The 21429-nt window shown below is 35.1% G+C and overlaps 1 protein-coding gene across 1 annotated transcript in view; it reads right to left on the reverse strand.

Annotated features, from left to right (window-relative positions):
• Nucleotides 1–2104: 2104 nt before the first annotated feature.
• oxsr1b (oxidative stress responsive kinase 1b) overlaps nt 2105–21429 on the reverse strand; it is a 72777-nt gene continuing 53452 nt past the window's right edge. Inside the window, exons 5-18 of the mRNA XM_079806603.1 lie at nt 18010–18065; nt 17113–17222; nt 16692–16793; nt 16424–16557; nt 15629–15677; nt 14718–14783; nt 14173–14295; nt 9976–10011; nt 8409–8513; nt 8230–8288; nt 7388–7440; nt 6562–6630; nt 5870–5934; nt 2105–3697 (exon numbers count right to left, since the gene is read on the reverse strand). Coding sequence (XP_079662729.1) covers nt 3623–3697; nt 5870–5934; nt 6562–6630; nt 7388–7440; nt 8230–8288; nt 8409–8513; nt 9976–10011; nt 14173–14295; nt 14718–14783; nt 15629–15677; nt 16424–16557; nt 16692–16793; nt 17113–17222; nt 18010–18065 — 1102 coding nt within the window. The 3' untranslated portion in view covers nt 2105–3622. The remainder of the gene's footprint in view (nt 3698–5869; nt 5935–6561; nt 6631–7387; nt 7441–8229; nt 8289–8408; nt 8514–9975; nt 10012–14172; nt 14296–14717; nt 14784–15628; nt 15678–16423; nt 16558–16691; nt 16794–17112; nt 17223–18009; nt 18066–21429) is intronic.

Raw genomic sequence — 21429 nt, forward strand, 5'->3', positions numbered from 1 at the left:
GGGGGACTTTGGATCATGAGGCAAATGCAGCTAAACACGAAGGCCTTTTTGCTAGGTAAGGCGGTCTTAATAGTGTGGTAATGTGTAAACTATGTGATATGCTTGTAGGGTCATGTCCAATATTTAGACAACAATACATGTGTAACAAAGTAACCACACTCTCAAGATAAAAAAATATGATGATTGTGACAAGACCAGGCTATGTGATAAAATAAGGCCAAAGAAAAATAAGGACGATCAATGACAAAACTTACTCAATATATTCAAAAACATTTTAAAAGGTAATATTTTTTTTCTTTCAAATATGAATTTCTAAGTCATGAATATCAAGACGTTTCATCACCTGAATAAAGTGTGCCTCTTAAATAAAATCACAGCCAGCAGTCTCCACTGCTTTATGTGTTTATTTTTAACTAAATCTTTTATATTCTTTAATGTTGTGATTTTTGTATGCGTATACAGCTCTGTGAGAAGCATGATATGCAAATACATTTACATACTGTATACCGTAAGCAATAAGGAGGCATTTATGCACCTTTTACGTGAATTCTTTATTGATTTTAAAGCATTTAAAAACATGCCTTAAAATTCAAAACAAGCAAAATAAAAATAAAAGTGAGAACATAAACTAAAGAAAATATTTTACTTTTAAGTTTTTTATTGCTTACAATAAACTGTCTCTGGCTTTTACTACAACACTGGTCTGCATTAAGAAGCCATGGAGATTTGTGCAGCTTTCTAAAATGCATATTACCAAGATTGGATATTATACCATATAATCATGTTGACCATATATCTGCTGCATAGCAACCTCGGTATTCAAAATTCCTTTTTTAAAGCTTATTTAATGCCTTTTCAAATGCAAGCAATTTTATTATTATTTTTCCTATTTTAAGTGGACAGCTTTGTTGTGATTGTAAAGAGGTGAAAAGAAAATACTTGTGCGGTTCTTTTACTTCCCTCCTTTTATCTTTTGAAACCTCCCAATAAAACGGGAAAATAAAGTAGGAAAAATTGTCTTAAATTATTTAATAATTAGTTGACTACTATATATATATATATATATATATATATATATATATATATATATATATATATATATATATATATATATATATATATATATATATATATATATATATATATATATATATATATATATACACACACACAAAGTTTGGGATCGGTAAGATTTTTAATGAATTTTATTGATAATAAAAAAAAGTAATATTGTGAAATATTAAACATTTTAAATAATTGTTTTCTATTTGAATATTTTACAATGTAATGTATTCCTGTGATCAAAGCTGAATTTTCAGCATCATTACTCCAGTCTTCAGTGTCACATGATCCTTTTCATAATATTTATAATATAATTATTATAATATGTTGATTTGATGCTCAAAAAACAGTTATTATTATCAACGTTGAAAGTTGTGTAGAATTTTTTTGGATTTTTTTATGAATAGAGAAAGATCAAAAAGAACAGCACTTATCTGAAACGGAATCTTTTATAACATTTTAAATGTCTTTCTTTATTGTCACTTTTGATCAATGTAATGCATCCTTGCTGAATAAAAGTATTGTTACAAACGCTTCCTATTTCAGATAAATGCTGTTCTTTTTAACCTTCTATTCATAAAATAAATTGATAATAAGAAATGTTTCTTGAGCAACAAATCAACATTTTAGAATGATTTCTGAAGGATCATGTGACACTGAAGACGGAGTGATGCTGAAAATTCAGCTTTGCCATCACGTGAATAAATGACATTTTAAAGTATATTCAAACAGTAAACTGTTATTTTAAATTCTAATAATATTTCACAATATTACTGTTTTTTATATTTTTAATCAAATAAATGCAGCCTTGGTAAGCAGAAGAGCCTTCTTTTTAAAACATAAAAAATCTAACAGATCCCTATATATATATATATATATATATATATATATATATATATATATATATATATATATATATATATATATATATATATATATATATATATATATATATATATATATATATATATATATATATATATATATATACACACACACAAATATAATATTAATATTATTAATATTAAAATTTCAAGGGCAAAGGAAAAAAATCTGGTGAAACACTGCTTTAAAATAATTAAGATACTTAAGATTATTCCAGGCTGTTCTTGCACACAGGTAGCAATATGTTTAATGAGATTTCTTGAGTGAAGTAAACAACCTCTCACATAAATTCTAAGGAGAACTTCAGAAGTTCAGGACAGACCTCCAGGAAACATCAGGCAAATATAGGCCACCTAAGATCCCGCTGTGATTATAGGCACCCTCATAGACAAATAAGACAAACCAACAAAACTCACAATGTGTCTTTTGTAACCGACACCACCTCCCATCACCTTATTTATGGAGAACACAAAGGCCATGAGTGAAGCATCCCATATAAAATCAAACCAATGGCAAATTACATTATTTACATGTTCAATCGAGATCAGAAATACATGAATACTTAAGAGTTCAATTCCAGAGCAGAAAAAGCCAAACACTGAAAATTTCATCAGGTACCACACGCATTTTTTTTTTTTTCAAACATCTAAATCGCTTACACAGATACTTATAAAAAAAAAAAAAAAAAGAGCAGAAGTGACAGATAGTCAAAATTTTAAAACCAAATTAATGTGAAATCTAAAAAAAGGGAGAGATATGGTTGATGCAAAAATGTGCAGAAACATTAAGGCAATAACTTTTAGAGCAGCGTGGGATAGCAACACTTGCAAATGTGCCCTGTTGAGACAGCAAACACACACACACACACACACGCACGCACGCACAGTCACACAAATAAAATAAACAAGGGAAAAGCAGCAAAATAAACCAGCTTTTAGGAGTGTTCGTCGAGGCTCAATGACACTGAATAGATCAGCCAATCTGTGTTGCATCTGAAATAAAGGATATTTGTGTTTGTATTGACACCAGCCAACCAGAGTACAATGAAGAAATAAGACTTTCTGTATAACTAACGGAAAAGTTGTTTTTGAGCTGGATTGAGCTAAACTGTTTATCAAGCCGGTTTAAATGAACCCAAGTAAATAAAGCAAGCGCTCTGGTAAAACATGCTAGCTGCTTTTCTTTAAAGGCGTAGAAAACACAAGTAAAAATGCTTTAGCTACTGCAAACCCATTCACTCATTTCCTCTATTAACACTTTGAGTTCCACTCTCCTCACATGCACTCAGTAGTTAAATCAGAGGCATTTTTATATTTCACTTTTTGGGCGTCAGTTCAGATTGTGCAAAAATAGAACAAACAAAAAAGAGGGGGGAAAAAAAGAGAAACATTAAAAGAGCATTAAGGTATATCTGGTTATGATAACTGTATCCTTATATGAATAAATCGTAAACTTTATTTGATTGGATTCCTACTAATTCTGATCAATCTCATGTTTGTGCAACTCTGCCGTTGGAAATCCTATGGGCTGCGCAATGGTACTTTCTCTTTGGCAACAGTGGTTTCTTGAGGGCAATTGAAGGAGGAAGAAAAAAAAATCAATGTGTCATTCTGTTGGTAGTGTTGGTTTGTTTTCACATTTGTAGGCAAGTCATGGTCCCGCACAGAGCCAAAGTTTAGCTAATGCTGAGCTGAGCAAATCCCAAGAGTTTGACATCATCGGGAATCTCAGAGCCTTCAACACCAGAGGCCTGAAAAACACCACGCATGACGTGTTACTGCAATGCACCTTTGAGGATTTAAGGCCTGTTCACACCAAACCAACTATAACGATAACTATATTACGACCACACCAGTGGACCATATCATTCTGGTTATTCTAAGCACGCGCTGCAGGTTTGTCGTCTGCCGCTTTAAAGCAGGATGGATTCTGATTGGCTGTCAAGGTTCTTATTATTCATCAGCTGGGAAAAATCATTCTGAAAGTGAGTCCAACAATATAGTTTCTCTGTGTCATTATAGTCGTGTGGACTCTGTATTGTTTATTTTGTAGAACGTTTTTTACAACTATGCGCCATATCATACATCCAGCACAATTCGGCGCAAGGTGCGACGCAAGTGTTTTTTGCTAGTTTCGTCTCGACGCAGTTATCCTTTGCACGTCCAGCGCCACATTGTTTAAATAGCAAATGTCCTCGCTCCCATCTGTTCGCCTATGGGCGTGCTGGTCTGAAAACGAGGTTCAGGTGCATTGTTGGTGTGTTGCTATTTTGAGGCAACTGAAAAGGACTGCGCCACATTTTTTGTTATTTAAAAACGTGTTAGCAACCGAGTATGTGAGCGGAGTGGAGTGGGAGTGGAGCGGCGTGATTTTGAATGGAATAAGGAGCGGATTTTTAAGTCGGAGCGAGAGTGCTCCACTACCACTCCATCACGAATACATTTCATGCCAACGGCCCATAATATAACAGCATTTTTAGCCAGAACTCACATGTTAAACACATTTAACTAGCTTGATACAGATCATTCGAATCAGAAAGAATGTAAAGGTTATGTTGACGGCGATGGCCATGAGCGGGATCTTATAGTTCAAGGAATTTTTTTGTACCTTCTATATACGGAATATGATCGGGACTCTCTCTAATGCATTCAAACAAACGTAATCTTAGGGTGCGTTCACACTTGTAGTTTGGTTTGTTTGGTCCGGACCAAAAAACTAAAACAAAACATATAGTCCTGGTCCGCTTAGCATTCACACTGGCATTTTTAACAGCGAACCTAAAGTTACCGAACCAAAGGCACGAACCATCATTTATGCGTGTACATATGGTTTTATTTTTACCAGCTGAGAACTCACAAAGAGCTCATAAAATGTTCAAAACATTCAAAACAGCACCAGGATTTCCTCCGGTGTATGCAGAAACGAAGATCTGCATATAATGATGAGGCACTTCACCTCCTCGTTGCTCCACGTTTGCCCTCTACTCATTTTGGATACTCCGATCTTTCCGCGCCGTCAAATCAGCTGACTTCTAGCGTCGCATCTTGTGACATCACGTCCTGTTTTTGGTTCGTTTACATGCCTTTGGTCCGTGTTGCGTTCATATATCAATCGAACCGCACCAGAGTTCATTTGGAAGCGGACTGAGACCCATCTTTTTAGCGGTCTCGGTCCGCTTGTTTGGTGCGCACCAGGATTCGGATGGCAGCGTTCACATATGTTCAAATGAACCGCACTAACCGAGCAATCGCACCAGGGTTCGTTTTAATCGAACCAAACATGACAAGTGTGAACGCACCCTTACAGTGCTTATCTGCTTACAGTTATCTGTATCTGATTTTGAATGAGCAGAAATCTGTAATGTAATGACCCGTAGATAAAATAACTGATGAAAACGTACTACTTTCTTCTTTCCAAACTAAATTTGCACTGCAATAAACACAAACTATGTTGAAACTATACTTTACTTGAAAATACTTTAGCCGCAAATTTCCTCTGTGCGAAGACGGAGCGGTGTTTCTGATATCAGTGAGCGAGGAGTGGGAAATGGTGATCCTGAGCTGGAGCGGAGTGATTACTGAATGCTTAGAGCGTGGAGGGGAAATTGCTGCCGCTCCACTCCGCTCACATAGTAATATGCACCTATAGGCGAGTACACAACACACGTACACTCTGCTTATTACACACACAAGGACGCGCAGAAGCACACAAACATTTTAAATATGAAAAATTAGAGAATCGTTCAGTCTTTCCGATCGTAAAGATCCCGTCATTAAACTAGGATACGCCCTAAGTGCACTGGCGCCGTACGCTTTAGACCATGCGCTCAGACCGTTAAAATAGGGCCCTATATCTTTATCGTTATTGTCCTTGATGTGAACGGGCCTTTACACACAGTGTGTTTAACTAAACAGTCACTCACCAGTTTAAATGTGACATTTTTATTGGAATGAGGCTCTTCAACTATCTTCTGCAAATTAGCAGCCACTGAAATGACACAAAACAGAAGTTTAGGACTAAAACCATGAAATTATTTGAAATTGCAATTTATTTTCATCACATATTGCACTGCACGGTAACATCAACATTTTACAGTTTTATTTTTATTGGAAGATGCTGATTCTGGAGTAATCACAGAAAATATATATATATTTTAAAGTATATTAAAATAGAAAACCATTATTTTAAATTGTGATAATATTCCACAATATTAATGTTTTTTTTTCTGTATTTTTGATCAAATAAATGCAGCCTTGATGAGCATAAGATACTTCTTAAAAAAAAATAGTAATGTTTCCAAACATATATTATTATATTATTATAATTTGAAATGTATATATTTTTAAATGTTATTTATTCCTGTGATTGTATAATATGCTGATTTGGTGCTCAAGAAATATTTCTTATTACTATCATTAATGTTGACAACTTAATATTTTTGTGGAAAAAGATTTCAGGATTCTTTGATGAATTGAAGGTTTAAAAGAACAGTGCTAGTTCGAAATAGAAATTTTTTGTACCATTAGAAATGTCTTCACTTTTGATCAATTTAATGCATTCTTGATCAATAAAAGTATTAATTCCTTAAAAATATATATTAAAAAAAATCCTTACCTATAACTAAATCTCGCCCGTCTACCAAGCCAGCCGATACCAGCTCCTGAGAAACCCCATCTGCTGTGTCTACAGAACAGAGAAATATATGTGAGAAAATGTCACTCAGACCAACAAACTTTGAGTCTGGCAAATGACAACCTCTTGGATATTTGAACTGACACGGTTGTAGATCTTCCAGAATGAGGCTGACAACTTAATAGCTGATCAGCTGCACAAATCATGCTAACAAACTGTAGTCAGTACAGACAGTACAGGCCAGCCCTATGTGCATGTCACTAAATGTTTTATTTTGGGAAAATTCGCAACATGGCACTGACAAAACACAGATGCAGCAGGCTCTTTGACATCTGATGGGGTAGAAAAAGTTTGCTCTGCTCTGCTGGAGGGCAAAACACTGAGATAAACAGGAACTGATTCTAAAAGGGTGTTAAAATGATTTTTAAAGGGAAAAAAAACATTGGACAAACTGCCCAAGTGTGTCCTAAATCATATTGATTGAGATGTTCACCTGTCAACCATAATAATCTGAGTTTTTTTCAAAAGAGTTGTGAAAAAAAAAAGACAGTTTGGGAATACATCTACATTAAAGGGGTACTCCATCTAAAAAATACAAAGTTTTGTGTGGTTGTCAACATTAGATGGATTATTTTTCTAAAAATCTTCATTTATGGTTATCTGAAGAAAGAACGGCATATACTGTACATCTGGGACAGCACTGGGGTGAGGAAAATATGTGAGAATTTTAGGATGGAATATCCCTTTAAGAGTGTATTGCTTGATTTATTGTTGCTAGACTATTAGCCACGTGTCTTTATGCTCTTACCTCTGCCAGGCATGAACTCAAATCGTATGTCATTCAGTTCCTTTTTCAAGTTTCTGTAGGACAGGAGGAGAAATATAATAATCTACTGCTCCTGTCTACACTTTTAATAATAAAGCTGCTTTATTGGCATTTATGGTTCCATGAAGAACTTTTTTAACCTTAAAGGAGTAGTTCACTTTAAAATGAAAATTACCCCATTATTTACTCACCCTAAAGCCATCCTAGGTGTATATGACTTTCTTCTTTCTGATGAACACAATCAGAGTTACATTAAAAAAATATCCTGACGCTTCCAAGCTTTATAATGGCAGTGATGGGGTCCATTGAGTTTGAAGCTCAAAAAAGCCCCTCCATCATCCATCATAAACCTACTCCACACGGGGGGTTAATAAAGGCCTTCTGAAGCGATGGGGTTTTGTAAGAAAGATATCCATATTTAAAACTTTTCCGGAGCCGTGTGGAGTATGTTTATGATGGATGGAGGCATCTTTGAGCTTCAAACTCACTATAATGGGACGCCTTCACGTCACTGCCATTATAAAGCTTGGAAGCGTTAGGATATTTATATTTATTAAGAAAGTCATATACACCTAGGATGGCTTGAGGGTGAGTAAATCATGGGGTAATTTTCATTTTAAAGTGAACTACTCCTTTAATAAAACCTTTCCATTGGTCTAAAGGTTCTTTATATTGAAAAAAAAAATATTTACACTGAGAAAAAAAAATCTTTAAATACTGTCGACTGAAAGGTTCTTTAGGGAACCAAAAATGGTTCCCCCGTTTGGAACTTTTATTTACAGGAGTGTACACTGGATCAAAATTAATATCAGCAAACAACTTACCTTAACCTTAATACTAAACTGATGGGAGACTGCGAGGCGTCACTTCCAGAAACTGGGGCCTAGAGATAGAGGAAGAGATGGTGAAGAGAAGCATAAGTCTCTCTCACTATAAGATGTCTTCGTTTAAAAACTACGGTGGCCTAATAACTGAATTTTGAAATGCCTGATACAACAGCTACCTGTGCAGGCTGTGATGGGGTTGTAGTGTGTTGAGTGTTGGCCGGGCCCTGGCCAGCAGCTTGAGGTATTTCAGGCTGGAGGTGACTGCTGAAAGGCTGGAATATCTGCAAATACATGGATAGACCCACACAAGCATGTAGTAATTATGTAATATATATATATTGAAAAAATTGAAACTCATTATACTCATTAAATATATTAGATTAAAATAATACCAACATTAAATTAAATATCTGGAATGGAATACTAGATTGAATACTAGTGTATACTGTGCAGTGTCAGTGATCTACTGATGACTCGCAAATTAACCCCCTCGAGTTGGCCGTCGCGCCGGCGCGATAAACTCGCTTTTTTTCTTATCAGTGCCAAAGAGACTCAAATAACTGTCGATTTTTTGCGATCTGCAGCATCTCTCTCAATGACGTTCATTCAGATAGTCTTCAGAAAATGAACTGTAACTTAGCGAAAACTTATCACACAAACATGAGACGTATGTCTAAAGAAACGTTGAAATGTCAGGTTTTAAATAATGTAAATCTGTTTATTCTCTGTTTGAGAAGAGAGAGATGTCAGTTGTTTGCGAGCCTCTTCATTATCCGCTAATGCGGCCACGCCCATGGAGCACGCGCTTTTTTAAGATTCAAATACTGATGCCCACATCAACTCAAATTAACACATCAAGTGTAGTGCTATACTTTAGCTACATCATTTTTGATGAAGCGTTGAGGAATAATCCTGGAATAATTTACCTCAGAAGAAAAGCTGTATATGTCTAAGAGTAACTGCCAGCCGATTGTGAGGTAAGTTTATTCTGTTAGTTTCTGTGAATATTAAACCGCAAAGAGCACAGACGCAGCCGAAAAAATAATTAGCACGCAGCGCTAATTTATCACTGCGTGTCTTTAGTAAATCCTGCCCGTAGTTTTTTAACGCCAAAAGAGGATTTGCGCTGCCGCAAACAGTTAGTAAATCTGGCCCCATGTGAAACAGTAGGTATTATTACACAATAAATGTGTAATTAAAAAATATTGGGTTACACTTTATTTTAAGGTGTCATTGTTACGGTGTAATTATATATTTATGGGCGGAGTAATTTTAATTAACTACATGTACTTACTATAGGGTTAGGGTGGGATTAGGGTTCGGTTTAGGGTTAGTTGCATGTAATTATGCATTATTTACTGTTATTACTATGGTAAATACATGTAACACATGTAACAATGACACTGTAAAATAAAGTGTACCCAAATATTGTATACACTGCACGTGAGTGGCATCTAGTTGTAGTTTGGGGTAAAAAATATTTTGCACTTTTAATTAAGAATAGTTGTAATTCAAATCCTTAATACTATAATACAAACACAAAAAAATCTATTCAGATGTTTAATTACTTTTTACTCAAGTGCATTGTAGGATACAGTAGTTGCAGAGTGCCATACCTATTTTGCCAAATGATACAGATCATTTAAATATATCATGCATACAAAAATAATGCATTATGTGAGAATTACAAACAGCAGGAATCATAAGAATGGTGCATTAGTATGGTAGTTATAGTCTACATACCTCTGCATTCTGGAGTCCTTCTTTTACTCTTGGAGACTGTGTGAGAGAGATAGAACAGGCAAAAGTCAAAGGTCAAAGTCTCTTGTAATAATATTTAATTGTTTGGGTTACAGCGGGTCAGCGTTGGATTTAAACACACTGTAGTAAGGAATGAAGCAGAGAGTTAAGGCCCTTCATAAGTATTTCATTTTAAGTACACATTTCATAGCTTTCATATTACCTTCAAGAATTCAAGGACTATTGGGATTGTTTTGAGATATGCAACCAAATTACAGGTTATTTCCACAATATCTGCTCCGAACATATTCTATTCAACAGTATACACTACATCAAACTATTCCCAAACTCTTAACCAAAAAACCAACAAAGAAACACTGAAACACTTCCACCTAAACCGAGTTGTGTTCAGACTACACTACCGTTTCAATGTTTAGGTCAGTTTTTATTTAGTATTTATTTATTCATTTATTTTAAATAATGAATACATTTATTCAGCAATGATGCATTAAATTAATCAGACATTTATAAGGTTACAAAAGATTTCTCAAGGATCATGAGATCCTGAAAATTCTGGCTTTACCAAAAATCTTGCTGCCTTAGTGATCATAAGAGACTTTGATAGAGATCGTACAAACCCCAAACTTTTGAACGGTAATGTACATAAATGACATGATATGACATGATATGACATGACATCTAAGGCCATATAACAAGTGACCAAAAAAGATAATTTAGTGACCAGAAGTGGCCATATTGCATGTTAGTGCCTCAAACAGCAGAAATCTCATTACAAGGCTGTTAAACAGAATTTGGTTGGTTAACAGAGGTAATTGATTTGGTCAGTATTTAAAGTTAAAACACAATACAAATGGCGACCAGGAAGCACACGTCATCACTATTAAGTCAGTCTCTCTGTTTTTTCAAGCAAGAATTGGTTACAAAGTTTTTGCTTCACCTTAGTTTAGTCATTGAAATTAGAGTGAGTGGTCAAGCTTAAAGGGTTAGTTCACCCAAAAATGAAAATTATGTCATTAATTCCTCACCTATGTCATTAATTCCTCACCCTACCTCTCATGTCGTTCCAACCCGTAAGACATTCGTTCATCTTCGGAACACAAATGAAGATATTTTTGATGAAATCCGAGAGCTTTCTGACCCCTTCATAGACAGAAATTTAATTAACACTTTCAAGGTCCAGAAAGGTAGTAAAGACACATCGTCCATGTGACTCCAGTGGTTCAACCTTAATTTTATGAAGTGATGATTATACTTTTTGCACGCAAAAAACAAACAAAAATAACGTCTTTTTTCAAAAGTTTCTTCTAGCATGTGTCAGACTCTTACGCTGCTGACGTAGTGTGAACAGTGCACCGCTTCCAGAACACCAGCTTACCATTGGCCGACGCCAGGGCCGTTTCTAGCCATTTTGACGCTGTAGGTGAAATCCTTATTGGCGCACCCAGTCAAATTTTGAAAAGCAACCATGGTATTTTACTGGTATTAATTAACAAATACATACATACCAAATTATGTTTGTACATATTTGTTAGTGCTGGGAATCCATTACATTTTTTTTTACTAATTAATCTTGATTCTGTAATGAATCATGATTAATAGCAAGTTTTTAATATTTTGATATTGTATTAATTTCAGTTACTCTCCAAATGAATGTAGAAACAGTTTAAAGACAGCATATTTTAAATATGTGTTGTAATGGCATCTTTTTATGAATGAAGGCCAGTATCACTGATACTAATGTCTCTATGAAACATTAATGACATTACATTACAGTATAACTGAAAGTTACCAATTTCAACATTTATTGGGCTTTGAAAACAACAACTTTTAATTTAAGTGAACTTAAAACAATCTTTACATAAACCCATTATAATAAATGTTATATTTACCCATGGCCTGTTAGACATATAAAGAAATGTAATAGTTATCAAACACCTTTCTTAACTGCATGCATAATACATTAAATATAGATTAATCATCATTAAAGCTACAATTTTCTCTGTTCCCATTGTTCTTTGATGAACATTAATGCCAGACATCATTATTGACTGCTGTGACTTTAAGATCGGCCGCTGCCGAACATGATGCGGATCTGACGCGCATCTCATTTTCTCACGTTCATTTAAGACGTTATTTAACTAATTTAAGACTCCTATTATGAGACTATAGCCCTATTCGGACGGGATTAGTTTAACATGGGGAGGTGGGGGTAAAGTAATTTTACCTCAGGACGTCTGTAATATTAATGGCCAATTCGCACGGGAAAAGACATCTCAGTAAAACTAGCAGAAGTGGGAGGGGTAACTCGCTTTACGCACCACCGTAACCAACTTGTCGTCATGTGCGTTGCTTCCTGTTTTCACGTGAGCAAACACACAATATATGTGTGTGTGTGTGTGTGTGTGTATAATGTATATATGTATATGTATGTATATATATATATATAAACATAAACATTTAGGTCCAGTCTAACGATTCTGTTTGGATTGTGTTGGTAATAGACACTTACCTAGAGCTAAAAGAAGTTTTGTGCCTCTAAAAAGTGCTTTCGATCTTATTTTTGCTTTAAATTGTATGCGGAAAATACTGGAGGTTTGCCACAGAGTTGTCCCACCCAGTGACGCCGCTACCACCACGCGCATCACGCGCTGCGCGTAGGGCACCAAGTGCTCCGGGTCACAGAGAACCTCTGGTAATAATTACTTTACCCCCACCTCACCATGTTAAACTAATCCCGTCCGAATAGGGCTTATTAGACTCCTAAAACTCGACAAAACTGGTATTTTGGCAACATTCTCTGTGTTGTTGTTATTGTTTGTTCAAGAGCGAAAGAGAACTTGATGTGTGCACGAGACTGGCGCAAATCTTTCTGTGCTTCGAGTGTGTGTGTGTGTGTGTGTGTGTGTGTGTGTGAGCTCCCTATCTTCCTAGGTGGTGAATCAGTATATCGTGTAACAAACATGAATGTGGCCGACTCCCTGATCAGTGCCCTAACTACTGAACTAGGGATCTGATTGAGACGCACCCACACAGACAGGACATTGACATACAGCGTGTTCTCTTTTGTCTTGTCGCATTTAAATGGTTTAAAAGCATTACATGAATAAGAGCATGATCATATAATGTTACGCTAGGCAAAAATGGATATAAAAACGAACGCTGCGCTAATTGCGTAAAATATTTTTAATGCGTTAAACTGAAAAAATGTACGTGTTAATTTGCCCAGCACTAATATTTGTTAATAAGGATTAAAATTAACACCAGTAATACCATTGTGTAGCCAGATGCCTGAATAGCCCTAGGCCTATATAATATATATTCTTATCGCTTCATAAAATGAAGGTTGAACCACTGCAGTCACATGGACTATTTTGACAATGTTTTTACTACCTTTCTGGACCTTGAAAGTGTTAATTAATTTGCTGTCTATGGAGGGGTCAGAAAGCTCTCAGATTTCATCATAAATATTTGCATTCCGAAGATGAACGAATGTCTTACGGGTTTGGAACGACATGAGTGTAAGTAATAAATGACAGAATTATCATGTTTGGGTGAACTAACCCTTTAAGTAGCTGTGTAAGTAGATATTTCCGTAGGTGATCTCAAAAGGCTCATAAGCTATGATCAGGGGACACGGAACAAAAGTTATCACATTAAGTGATCTATATGCTTTTATACTGTACATGATTACTTCTTGCATAGATATGCAGTGCAACAGATTATCACAGACAGGTAAAGGTGCAACGGTCACCCTTAACCAAACTGAACTCTAAAATCTTTATTGTTTTAGTCTTTGAAGCTGATAAGAATATTAGCAGATATATTATGCTCTGTGAACAAATTCACTTCCTCTTTATCTAGCACTTCCAATTCCTACACTCCGCAACGCTGTGTCTAACTGAGTGTGCTTCCTTGTTAAGGTGAGCCATCTGTATCAGTGGGAAAACTGAACAACCCTGGGTGGGGGCAGCTCAAGAGGCTGAGAGAAACGGACTTGTCGCCTTGTCGACTTCGACTGCTGCTCCTTTAGCGGCAAACAAAAAACACAGAGCCCAGGGATGAGAGGTGCCACAACAGGCAAACAAACACACACACAAACGAGTGAAAAAAGAGTGCAAACATCCAGTGCTGAACCAGTGCTAAAACTGAGTGTGCGCGACGCGTGTGTGAGTGTGTTACCCGTAAGGCAGCAACAGCAGCTTTACCCTCCTCGCTCTCCTCATCCAGTTCATCATCGCTCCATTCCCACTCTCCATCTTCTGTTTTATGGAGTCTCCCACTGGAGCCAGGAACTCGCCGCACCTACACACACAAATATACATATACATAAACATGCACATACATTATGTTTATACAGACATATGTATGTAAGAGTAAAATATGTGTTTAAAAAAAGATTTTAAAGTGAAAACAAATGCAGTTCATATTTAAAATATAATTAATAATTACATTTATATTTTTATTATATTTTTAATCTCTTTATTTGTCTTGGAAAACAAAAAGATTTGATCAAAATTAATACATTTAATTAGCTTAAATTTTAAGTATCTTTTTTCGTGGAACTAATTGTGCTGTACATATATATAGAAATTGGCTAAATCATTCTAATACATAAATATGAGCAGTATATCATAATAATATATCGGTCATAAAACATTGAAAAAATGAAAACATTATAAAACAAAAAATATATAATTACTCATAAAACATAACATTTTCCTCACCCTTCTCGCTCGCTCTGTAATTGTAGGTGCTCTATGTAATAATTTCTCCTGCAGGAATTCATTATTCTGTCAAACAAAACGGAACAGCATGATAAATATTTTTTTAAATTCTGCAAATAACCACCAATTAACGTTGAATTACAAAATGGCCTGATCAAATTAAACTCCAGCCCCCTACTGGGCACATCTGAGCACTCAATGCTGGGAGGAGGGAGGACTGGCTTGATTCGAATAGTAGAAGGGAACTCTGTTTGGCAGAGAGTTTATCAGCCAGTCCCTGCTTTTGTTTGACACCGACATGACGACCCAGTAATGAGAGGAATGCTGGACTGAACTCAATAATGATTCATTTACATGGGGGAACACATACACACTCACTTATTTGGCGATCTCTTTGGCACATAGTTTTCTGTTGTATTTATATACAGCTAGTTATAAATGCTATAACCTAACCCAAACTGAAAACGTTCTGCATTTTACGATTAAAATAAAAACTGTATTTACTTTATTTTTATGCCGTTTTTTACAAATGAGGATGTCTTCAAAAGGACGTTTTTGTCAGGTCTTTAAAGTTGCTATTTGTTTCATGCATGGATATATGGATGGATGTGGATCATAACACACTTGTACTGAACCACATCAAGGATATGAAAAGATAAAAAAAGTATAGTTTAATATGGTGTGAAAGCTATCATATGTTTTCAAAAGCCATATGAAATAATTGATGGTGCCTTTTTGTTGTTTGGAGCTGTGGTAACAATGAAATGATGATGTATGAAAAACATCCTCTTTTGTGTTCAATGAAAGAAAGTATGCTCTGACTACTATCCCTTTAAGGCTAGCATTAAAATAAAAACATGAAACAATAATAAAATAAACCTAAAACAATGTCCTGAAAGTAAGATTCTTACCTTGGCTTTCTGGAAGAATTTATGTTTTAAGAGTTCTGATGATGTTGGCCTGAAAAGCAAACACTATTGAAATTTTTTTTTTTTGTTGTAACTTAAAGTGTTATCAGGGAATATCAGCATTTTCCTAATTAAAACGTTTACACATAAATGAATTGTACTTTTAAAAAGCGTTTACAATCATATCATATCAGCCAAATCAAATCTGTTTTATTTTACATTGAGCAGGTAGTGGTGGCTGCCATGTCAGGATATCATGACCAGCTGAATATTACTGAACATATAAACATACAGTTCAAAAGTTTGGGGTCAATAAGATTTTTTTTAAGAAATTAACTTTTCAGAAAGGATGCAATAAATTGTTCAAAAGTGACAAAAGAGACATTTATAGTGATTTATAAAGATTTCTATTACAAACAAATGATGTTCTTTTAAACTTTCTATTCATCAAAGAATCCTGCAAAAAATGATCAAAGTTTCTACAAAAATATGAAGCAGCACAACTGTTTGAAAAAGAAGCACCAAATCAGCATATTAGAATGATTTCTGAAGGATCATGTGACACTGAAGACTAGAGTAAAAGCCCCTGAAAATTCAGCTTCTCAGGAATAAATTACATTTTAAAATAAATACAGTATATAGATTATATTTACAATATTACTGTTTTACTGTATTTCTGAGCAAATAAATGCAGAATTTTCTTATGCAGAGCATAAGAAAAACAAAAATCTTACTGAGCCCAAACTTTTGTATTTTTATCACACGACCCCACAAGGACATTGCGGCTCTGCTCAGCACCTTTTCTCTGGCTCCTTCTGCAAACACAACGAGATCATCTTCCTCAAGGACTTCCCGTATTTCTTCACCATCTCTTTGTCTGTGATTCCAGTCTCAAGGCCAGGCGGATCATTCTGCAGGGTCAACATCAACACCTGCAAACACACACAGAGCTCTCTGAAGCAGCCAACATGCTATAAAACAACATGTTTCTCATTAGAGTGACGCATGACTTCTTAATCGAGCCGTAAGAGTCATTAGAGCTTAAATGGGACTGTTCTATCCTCACCTTCATAGGAGGGTATTTGTGGTAAGGAGCGGAGCCTGTGGCCAGCTCGATGGCTGTGATCCCAAAACTCCAGATGTCTGCTTTGAAGTCGTAACCTTTCACCTGCACACAAGTAGTCAGAGATTTGTTTAACACGAGAGATGCATCCATATGCCAGCAGTTACTGGCAATTTTACACCACATTGAAGTCTTTAGACTTCAAGAAAAAATAAGAGCTTTAATTGTCCATGTGATTCAGTCCATATACAGTGAGGTCCAACAGTCTACTTTCTACTTTATTCTAATTGAATACAAATAATCCTCCATGTGATCTCGGCCCACTGCATCTTCTCCACTGGAATCTTCATGTCATTCGTTTTATGACGTTAAATACGCAGTGTGTGAGTAAAGGAGAAAGTGGTTGTAGGGTGGAAATGCTTACCTGCTCCATCACCTCTGGAGCCATCCAACATGGCGTTCCCACAAACGTCTTCCGCACTTTATTTCGAGTGATGTCACCACCAGTTGCTAAGAAGGCACTTACTCCAAAATCTAAAGAAATAAAAATAAACAACAACAAAATGATTCATCAAAATGTAAAATGAATAATGAATAAATGTATTATCCAATAAGTAAGTGCTTTTGTCTAATAAGCAAGTGAGTACTCTTACTGTCTTTGTATACAACTAAAGTAAAATTCAGTGTGGAAACTTACAGAAAGCAATAAAAGGGCACAAACATTGCACTTAAAAATAAATAGTGCAGTAAAATGAAAATGTTCGAAATAAAGTTTTTTTTTTAAAAAAAAAGTAAAAAGTATTCAGATGTATACACTATCATTCAAAAGTTAGAGTTAAGTATGTTTTTTATTTTGAAAGAATATGCTAAATAATATTTTTATTTACTAAGGGTGCATTAAAATGATTTAAAAGTGAAAGTAAAGACATTTATGTTTGTAATATTATACATTTCTTTACGGCCACCTTTGATCAATTTAATGCAAGATTTTTATGTCAAATAAATTCAAAGAATTCTTTAAAAATGCATCATGGTTTCCACAAAGCAGGTAAACTTATTATTTCAACATTGATAATAATAAGAATTGAGCAGCAAATCAGCATATTAGAATGATTTCTGAAGGATCATGTGACACTGAAGACTGGAGTAATGATGCTGAAGATTCAGCTTTACCATCACAGGGATAAATCACGTTTTAAAATATAGTTACACAAGATATATTTCACAATATTGTTTTTTTTAATTATCTGGACTATAATGGGCAAATTCTCTGGCAAGCAGTAGTGAATTGTGACACTACAGTTAAACAGAAAGTTGTTACCTGCGATTTGCACTGACCCGTCCTCCCCCAGCAGGATGTTTCCAGCTTTAAGATCCCTGCACACAAACATAGTGTCGGACGTTAGACACACAAAGAGCTGTGCAGTATAAGAATAAAGACCTACTAAAGGGGGATTCAACCATGTGTGCATGATGTTTCTGTGACTGGCTGGTACTAAAGCTACAGAGAGCAGCATCCAGAAATCTGTGGTCATGGTGACAAACTCCTGTTTATTTAGACACAAACAAGATCAACACTATATCTGTCCCTCTGCCCTGTGTTTAACACTCAGCTGAAAGCCAGCAAACATCTGCTCTCCTCCATAACTGATGACCAAGTCATGTGTGTGTGTGTTTGTGTAACACAGAGTTTGAGTTTTGTACTTCAATCCACAGAGAATCTGCACTTTTTGCTGTTTTCTATCTCACTAGCAAAGCGGAGAATTGAAAGAACAGCCAAAGGAGACTGATGAATGGATAATTAATATTTTATGATACTGTGGACATTCAATTTCTGTGGCCTTGTATAGAAAGTCGTTTCAGTGTGCTGAAATTAAAAGTTTTTTAATTGTGGGAAAAAAATATATTCAAAATTCACCAGCCAAATGTTGTCATAAATTATGCAAGTTACTCTATATAAAAGCAAAATTACTCTCGCAATCATGGACATTCATTGGATATTCAGAACTCTTGTGTGATATTATATTTAAGACTTAAGATGCCAGTGAAACCCATAAGAATATATCTAACATGATTAAATTCAGCTCACATGAACAGGTCATTAATTTTGATGTATTACTTGCATTATTTATTACATTAATTATTAATTACAATTAGTGCTGTCAAATCGATTAAACGCATCTAACATAAAAGTTTGAAAATATACTGTATAATATCTATACACACACACACACACACGCACACGCACACACACACACTTGTACATACTTACATGCATAGACAGACAGACAGACACACACACACACACACACACACACACGCATACACACATACACACACATCCTGTATGATGAGCCTGTTTTCTTATAATTTATAATTTCTTGCATTATATTTTACTGTCCAGTTGGGGGCAGCAGAGATATGATTTAAACTGAAGGTGACGGCATAAAGTAAATTAACTTTTGAACATAATAAGAAGACTTTGTTTCTTTTATCATAACAGTCACATTCTCTTGCCATGACGATATCCAATTATGCGCTTCAGGGGTGCAAAACCATAATTGCAACCTTTCTGCAGTATGAGCCTACACACACACACACACGTGCGCGCGAGCCAACATATTCAGAGGGGCCCCAGTTGTTCACTCCTGCTGGGCAAATCAAAACATACTAACACATGTCCACTCCAAACTCATGCACACTTGGAGGTGTTCTTGAAGTGTAAAAGATGTTTGGAGACTATTAGAGTGGTAACACTCCTGCTGTCTGTGAGCACAGCTGATAATCGCTTGCATATTTCTCAGACAGGGCACTGAGAAGAGAGAACATGTCTGATTTGGAAAACGAGATATTGAAGAACAAGATGCGGTGTACAGGATATGCGTGTGTAAGGTACAGAATACTGTATTTACACATGTGCATATGGTTTTCTTCAATTACAGGCACATTTATGCACCAGGGGCTGAAGCTTGTGATACAAAAGGTTAAAAAAAACTGCTATTATTATTAATATTTTCACTTTTAAATTTAAGTTTAAAATATTATATATTTTTTACAATTATATACAATATAGCTCTAACTTTTTAAATGCCTTATACTATACAGTATATTCTGTATGTAAAAGTAGGATGATCTAATGTTGTATATCAATTATTATAACTAAAATAAAACAAATTCTTAAATTTCAAGTTCCAGTACTAGTCTATTCTAGACACTGTTTAAAACTTTGTATTGCTAGCACTTTGTGTTATTGACTCAAGATGAATCCCTTTGGATACAAGCATCTGCTAAGTGTATACGTGTAAAATATTAATTTTATTATAACTACCACCACTAAAGCAAACAAGTCTGCCACTTTATTCTAAAATTGTTTAAAAATCTTGTTTAAATCTGGATCAACTATGAAAATAGATATTTTTAACATAAAAAATTGCTTATTCATTTAAAAATGAAAACAATCAAAAGCGCCTGTTCACATTTTATCTTAAAACTTGAAAGCTTGAAGGACAAGGAAGCCTTGGAAGATTATTAGGTGAATGATAATCATGCTACAGGCGTCAGAGTTCAGACATTCAAAAACTTCCCAGAATGCAACTGCATCACCATATAAAACCCAGATGGTACTAGGCAATCCAAAGAATGTCCGAACAAAAGCGGAATGGTTTCCTGAGATCTAAGAGATACAGATCTCTTACGGCCTGAGCAATGATGTCACCCCTCTGTGGGAGGAGCCATGACAACGTGTTCTGGTTTCTCCAGCTGACAATTATAACAAAGAGAGCCTCAGTGTGAGGACAGACCCAAAGAGTCCATTTGAGTCCAATCACACCAGAGCAGAGGGAAGCTCAAAAGCTTCACATCGACAAACAGATTGTTCTTAAACTGTGGCGAGGGTGAAAGACTGTACGAGAAGCAATGAGTGTGAGAGTAGACGGTTGATTTTTACAACCATCTGCTGGACTTCACAGGGCAGTGAGGATGATGAAGAATTTTGCTTCTTCACTCCATTTTGACAGCTGACTTCAAGCCAGCCTTAAGCCACAGTGTCTAATTGCATCCTCCCAGGATGTGGAGGGTCCCGTGTGTCTCCCTCCTTGCGGCACACGGGCATGCAAACACTGATGTGGTCTCAAACCCTCTTCACCTTTCACTCATATGATTCAGATTACAGCCTGACACATGCTTGAAGTTATGTGGCTTTTTTGTTTATTAGATATATATGACAATACACTCCTAGAAGGTAGATAAAATGCACTTTTCACTGATATACACTATCACAGTTTTGTTTATTTTTTGCGGCAATCATTTAATGATAATGTAATTATAATTTTGAATGGATGGGTGTGTATGTATATGTATATGTATGAATGTATATTAGTGCTGTCAAATCGATTAATCGTGATTAATCGCGATTAATCGCATCCAAAATAAAAGTTTGTGTACATAATAAGTGTATGTACTGTGTATAATTATTATGTATATATAAACACACACTTATTCATGTATATATTTAAGAAATATTTGCAAGTATATACTGTATATATATTTATTTAATTTATTTAATATATATAAATATAACAAATTATATATATATATATATATATATATATATATATATATATATATATATATATATATATATATATATATATATATATATATATATATATATATTTATATATATTCTAACTTTACATCGACTATATTGCCAAAAGTATTGGGACACCCCTCCAAATCATTG

Source organism: Gobio gobio (genome assembly GCF_949357685.1).
Source record: "Gobio gobio genome assembly, chromosome: 23".
Lineage (NCBI taxonomy): Eukaryota > Metazoa > Chordata > Actinopteri > Cypriniformes > Gobionidae > Gobio > Gobio gobio.